At 42.5% G+C, this 6,849-nt stretch overlaps 1 protein-coding gene across 1 annotated transcript; it reads right to left on the reverse strand.

The window, feature by feature from the left end:
• Window positions 1-562: 562 nt before the first annotated feature.
• LOC106321070 (protein PHLOEM PROTEIN 2-LIKE A8-like) lies at window positions 563-1,269 on the reverse strand. The gene is made up of 2 exons (XM_013759386.1): window positions 776-1,269; window positions 563-590 (listed from the first exon to the last, which is right to left on the reverse strand). Exons 1-2 carry the CDS (start codon window positions 1,267-1,269, stop codon window positions 563-565), a joined length of 522 nt encoding a protein of 173 aa, XP_013614840.1.
• Between the last annotated feature and the right edge of the window lie 5,580 nt (window positions 1,270-6,849).

A 6,849-nucleotide genomic window follows, 5' to 3' on the forward strand; every position in this document is an offset into this window, starting at 1 on the left:
AGGAAATTTTAGCATAATATAACTCAGTTGTCATTTGCTAAATTTATGGTTTTTATTTATATTTTTTATTATTTAATTATAATATTTTCATTTTATATTTGAATGATAAATGAATTTTCTTTCAAACAATATTTTTGTAAATGTATTTTTTTTAAAAAATAATCAATTTAAATTGTTATTATCATTGAATATAATTATTTTTGACATAATTTGAGTTTTCGTTTACATCAAAACTTATCATATTTTAGGATAATTTTAATTTAAAATGTAATTTTCATATTTTTCAAACAAATTCTAAAAATATTTTCTAAATATTTTAAATCCTTGCCAAGACAAAATAACTCTTAATGTTATTATAATATGTGAACATTTTCAATGATTTATAATATCAACTTATATATAGTATATGTTAGTTTGAATATCATCAAACTAAATGAAAACTTATTTTAAAGCATAGGCAAATAAAAAAATTGTCTGTTTAATATTTTAATATTCAATTGATGGGCTGATATCAGATTCAAAGTAAAGACTAATCAAATAGTTCGGTTTGACTAATGGAAGTCTAAATCACACTAATATTATTTTCTGTACTATACACAAAAAAATGACATTTATGAATTAATAGAATATCGCACAATGAGGCTCCATAAAGCGTCTGCTAATTAATTCTTGTCTTGACGCTCTAATTTTTATTTTTCCTTATATTTACAAAGGTATTCTCATTTTTCAGAACAATCATCATTTTGTAAAAGTAAAATGAAAATTATTTACGTACATGCTTCCGTCATATATCAAAGCCGCTCTGCTCAGCATATCCTGCAAAGCCGCATTCCACTTCACAATCCGGCTCTCTCGTGCACCACCTGGTTCCCTCCACACATTCAATAGGTTAACACCAAATTCACCTTCAAGCTTATCGACGATAGATGTAGACAGCTTGTAGAAGATTGGAATGACCACTAGATTTTTGCATCCTTCCCCATTTGTGCTACATTCCATTATCTTCACCAGCTCCTCCAGACACCATTGTGACGCCGTGTACTTGCTCGATAAAATCGCCAACGCTATCTTGGACTCCTCGATTGTTTTGAAAAGGGTTATGAGTTTATCGCCCGGAACCATATCAGAGTCTATGAAAGCATTGATCCCACTCTGGCGCAATGCCTTATAGAGATGGGAGACGAAATTCTCGCGCAGCTCTTCTCCTCGGAAGTTGATGAACACTTCTGGTCCTACGTTGACGTTGGAATATGAAGAAGTTGTCACCATCTTGAACTTTTTTGTTAGGTTTTTCTTTTGGAGTTTGTTGTTACTTTGACTGAACTTTTTCTTATCGATTTGCAACAAATAAAATGTTTGACGTGCAGTTATTTATACCCTAACCAATTCGAAAGACCGCGTACGTTCTTCCTCAAGACTAAGACAATTGAACAAAGTTTATTCTTTAGACCAATTCTTACCCCAACGTTCTTAAATTATTCTTGAAGACAATTTCTAACTCAACAAATTAATTATTGATTACACCACTTGTCTATTTTACTTGGTATACTTTTTCTTTCAAGTTGAGAATGCCCATAGAAGTTAATCTTAAGTACTTGATATGACAAACATAATGTCAAACACATCTCTGCCGTCTTTGAATATATATCTTAGATCATTTCTAATGTATTTTTCTTATTTTTTTTCTTCTAAAAGAGAGTCACTCTATCATAAAAATACACTGTAATCCTCTATTTTTACCTCTAAAAAGAAATATTCTCAAAAGATTTTTATTTTTATTTTACAGGTACATTTCATTTATGAAAATTAAAAATTAACCTATTGTTGGGGTCAAAAACGGTTACGACGAAGTTAACATCCAAATCTCCGCAGAATTCAAGTATGAGTGTTTTTCCGCGACAAATTGTGCTTGGTCAAAAGAATGTCGCGACATATGTTCTCGAGATAAAACCTTGTTCAATTCCTGTTTGGATCAAACACAAGCTGTCCCAAGGTAACGGAAACGTATCTAAGCCAGCCACAGATAGGTTCGAATATGACGATCGGTACACAGACAAACCAAGCTCATTTACTACGCAACTATCGCACATGCACACTGCCCGGTCAATGCGTAGCGACCGAGCTCTTCCGAAACGTCGATACGACACGAATCCATGCATTCTCGTCTACCCTTCGATGCTGTCTCCCGAAGACCGTAGCGAACCCATTTCATGTTTTCCGCTATTCGAAGTCATCAATCAAACTTTACGATAAAAACCGCGGAAAGTTCATTTTTATCGAAAGAAGTCGTAATAAATGCTTCAAGTCGAAAGACGGCCCAAAGGGACCTAACACATGACTTGAAGCCCACCTTACGATTTCTTAACCAGCAGCCCGTAAACCGTGGGACGGTTTACGCTTGGTTCGCAAGGAAAGATAAATGTCAAGTTTCCGCGGATAAATACGAAATTTTGAAGATAATTACGAAGATCGGGAAAATGGAATATCTCCATTTTTAGGCTATGACGGCTTAAGGGCAGATGGAGAAAAGCGTAAACCGACCTGGGAGTGAGCATATAAGGAGTCCTAGGCGAGAGGCATGGAGGAGAACTTTTTCAGAGCAAACTTAGCACTTAGAGCAATTACGCAACTTTCCGTTTTTGTTATTCGAGCTGCAACTCAATTAGGTTTAGCCGTCTTAGGGTTGTTAGAACTAGAAATCTCGCCGACAGCTCTCGAGCCCAGGCTTATACCTTGTTGTAAACGCTCATACGAAAATTCGGAATATGACTTCTCTTTGCTCTCCTTTTACGATTTCATATACTTTGTCGTTGTTATCTCGTGTTCTGATTGCTTAGCGTGTGGTATTAGCAGATATCCGGGACCTCTGGGAAACTAGGGTTCTCCTACTTTCCTAATTTAAACGGAAATTGACAGTGCGAATTTTGGTTCCCACAGTTTGGCGCTAGAAAGAGGGGGATACGGATCAATCTAACTCGCAACCACATCACGCTCAACTAGACATGTCAACTGACGACGCGGATAACGTGCAAAATCCTCTTAACGGAGGCAGCGGAACTGATCTCCACACTCCAGCAGCGGACGTATCCGCGGCCTACGCACCAGCCAACGCCGCGGCGCTCAAGGAGTTTAAAAAGATGTTCGCCACCTACGAAAAAAGGTTGGAAGAACAAGATAAGATCGAGAGCACCTTGACCAAACAAGTTGAAACCTTAACGGCAAGGACTCTAGTGATCCGTCCCCGCGGAACCACTAAAGTTCGCGGGAAAAGACTCGACTTCGCAACCCCACTCGATAGACCTGGACCCGCGCGGGAACGACCCTCGGGTCAAAACCCTAGCGAAAAATCTCCCATCGAAAAAGAGAGCCATGAGAGTCCTCCGCCTCCCGCGAAGGATTCAGAGGATAATGAAGTCGAGCACGTCGACTTGGATCCCAGAGACGTCTCCAACGATACCGGAGAGGACGTCGACAGACATCCAAGAAGGACCAGAAGCCTATATACTCGGGAAAGCTCTCCTTTCGACAAACCAATGACGGAAGAGGAGGAAATCATCTATTGGAATGAGCAAGAAGAGCTGGCTGAAAAGCAAACCGAGATCACTCGCAGTAAACGCCGACAAGCTCGGAAATCTACTGATAAGACATCAAATATCCGCGATCTTCGCGACTACATCACCAAAACTGCAGCAGAGGTAAGAGCCGGGAAATCCCAGATCCATCACGCTACCAGTGCTACCCCCGAGATCGACAGGCTGCTAAAAGGGGCTCGGAAGACTCCTTTCACAGCTCGCATCTCCGATATGAGGGTGTCTGATCCGGGAAAAATCAAAGTACCAAAGTATGATGGTACAACTGATCCTAAGGCGCACCTTCAGGCTTTCCACATCACGATGGGAAGGGCCAGACTGAAGGACGGCGAAAAAGACGCCGGCTATTGCCGTCTGTTCGTCGAGAATCTGGAAGGAGCGGCACTCGAGTGGTTCGCACGTCTTAAGCGAAATTCTATCGGAAGTTTTTGACAGCTCGCGTCGGAATTTCTCAAACAGTACTATATGTTTATAGATAGAGAAACTTCTGATGTCGATCTCTGGAGTCTATCCCAGAGGGAAGACGAAACCCTCAGCGAGTTCATCACCCGATTTAAGCTGGTAATGTCCAGGGTCAGCGGGATAAGTGACAAAGTGGCCATTGACACGCTCAGAAAGACACTGTGGTACAAGTCGAAATTTAGAAAATGGATAACTCTCGACAAACCGCAGACGATCCAGGACGCCCTCCACAAGGCGATGGACTACATCATAATTGAAGAGGAAACGAAAGTCTTGTCGCAAAAACACAAGTCGACGAAACCATCCGCGGAAGACGTGGACCTGAAAACGAAGAAGAAGAATTCTCGTAACGACAAGTACGTCCATCACTAGGGGGAAGAGCTCTAAGGGGCGCAAAATTACGCGATCAGTTCGGACCAAAGCCGAACCACGGGTAATACATGGACTCGCAATCAAGGATATGACGAAAACACCTTCTAAGAGTTCCACCAGTCCCGAGGACACTCCACGACTAACTGCAAAGTCTTGGGAGCAAGGCTGGCCGCGAAACTACTAGCTGGAGAGCTCTCAGAAGTAACCAGCGCGAAAGATCTCATCCCCGAGACTGATCTCCCCCCGAAGACGGACAGAAATCCGCCCGCGGAGAAATCCCCTCAAAGAAACCAATCCGGGGATAAATGCGGAAGAAGGCCGGACGACAAAGGAAACGATAACAATCGTCGCAGAGTCAACATGATCATCGGAGGATCGCAATACCACAACGATACGGTTTCGGCCATCAAGGCTTACCAGCGGAAGGCAGAGTCGAGTGCAAACTGGCCTACATGGTCTCCTCCCCGTGACGGTCAAAACAGCTCAATCACCTTTACGAAGGAGGAAGCCGGCGGGATCGTTCAACCTCACTGGGATCCGCTAGTTATAGATCTCGTCATACGAGATCTGGAAGTCGGAAGAGTACTCATTGACACGGGAAGCACGGTCAATTTTATCTTCCGCGACACTCTCAATCGGATGAGCATCAAACTCGGAGAAGTAACTCCAACGCCAAAACCACTCACGAGTTTTTTGGGCGAAGTGTCGATGACTCTCAGATCGATCCAGCTCCTAGTCATGGCCATGGAAATCACAAAAATCGTCGAGTTCGCAGTGGTCAATCATGCCAACGCCATTCAAGTCGTTCCGTCGACATACCACCTCGGCGTCAAATTCCCAACCCGGAACGGAGTCGCAGCCATATGGGGATGCCAAAACAGTTACGACTATGCTTCCTTGCGGAGCATAAGTTGAGTCAAATCGCGACTTCCGCAACGGCTACTCGCAAGCACACGAAGATTGCTCAACCTTCTGCCGAAAACATTTCAAAGAAAGACGATTCAACATCGTCTACCGACGCGAACGCTTCAAATGTCGAAACTCAACATGACTCCAAAGTTGACACTACAGAACACCCGGATAAAAGCGCTGACCCGGCCACGGTCACCACGATCAAGGCGGTCAGCAAGGCAACAACCGCCGAGTAAGAATACTCGCGGCATAAAACAGAACTACAACATTGCTTGATCCTCGAAAGAGGTACGTAGGCAGCTCGTCAAAAAACGAGTTCATCTATCCCCCTCTCTAAAAAGGGTGGGGGGGGCGAGTGGGTACGTATACTCGTATACTCCCACGTTTTAAAGATGCACCATTGTAATCGAGTTTTTTTAAAACTTTACTACAATACACATTTCCTTTTAAAAAAAAACACTTACGTTTATTCAAAAAGTCTCAGGACACACTTAAAAAGTCTACAAATATTAGACTCTTGTCAACGGCCTTATCCGGTCCCAACCACAAAACAATCATTCTTCAGCACCTAAAATATACGTATAGTCTTCGAAACAACTGCGAGACGTCGCCAAGTTAAAATTCAAGACGTGCGAACAAATTGTCCGAACGCGACCATAAAAACTTGACAAAAATTTTACACCCCGTTCGTCGATTGGCCTCGACGAACACGCCAGCCACCTGAAACAAACGCAACTCGATCACTCTTTTGATCCTCGAACATCCAACACAAGGATGAAAGCGCGCTGCAAAAAAAAATCAGAAATTTTGGTTTAGCACTTCCAGTTGGCTTAAAAATTGTCTCTGGAAAGATGCTCGATTCATACCATACAAGTCATATAAGCCAAGAACCTATCGCGGACTTTAAATCGGTACGAATCAGGTAGAAATCACAACAGGAAAATCGATAGCCGGCTAGTCACCACATAAACCTTAAACCGAGAGTAAACCTAGGTCTTGCCCTAAACCCATCGCATTGGTCTCTGACATCTCAAGACAGGATATCTAAACGATACGAGATACTAAATCATGTCTCTCCGTTCATATCTCAACGTTCCCAAAAGTTGTAAGAATAAATAATTTTTACGAAAAATCATGTCTCGAACGAACCGACAGATTGAACGTCTCAACGAAATTAAATATGAGACAACAAATCATGTTTATTTCAAATCAAAACAGGCTCATGCCGTGTCTCGAAATAGAAGCCACACTCGGCAGAAAAAAGACAAATAAAGGCCATACTCGGCCACAAACGCAAAATAAATAAACAACCTCCTCCCGCTGGACGATCCCTCTGTAACACCCCCGAACCGTCCTAGGCATAGGTCAACCCACCGGCCAACAATCAAACAAGAACATGACTGACCGTCCAACCCAACACCATGGTCCGGAAGCGCTACGAGACGGGTTAGGGACGATCCGGCCAGAGTCACAAAAATTACTCCACGACCTCGACCAGTTCGTCCACTAACAC

Source organism: Brassica oleracea, unplaced genomic scaffold (genome assembly GCF_000695525.1).
Source record: "Brassica oleracea var. oleracea cultivar TO1000 unplaced genomic scaffold, BOL UnpScaffold01206, whole genome shotgun sequence".
In the NCBI taxonomy this organism is placed as follows: domain Eukaryota; kingdom Viridiplantae; phylum Streptophyta; class Magnoliopsida; order Brassicales; family Brassicaceae; genus Brassica; species Brassica oleracea.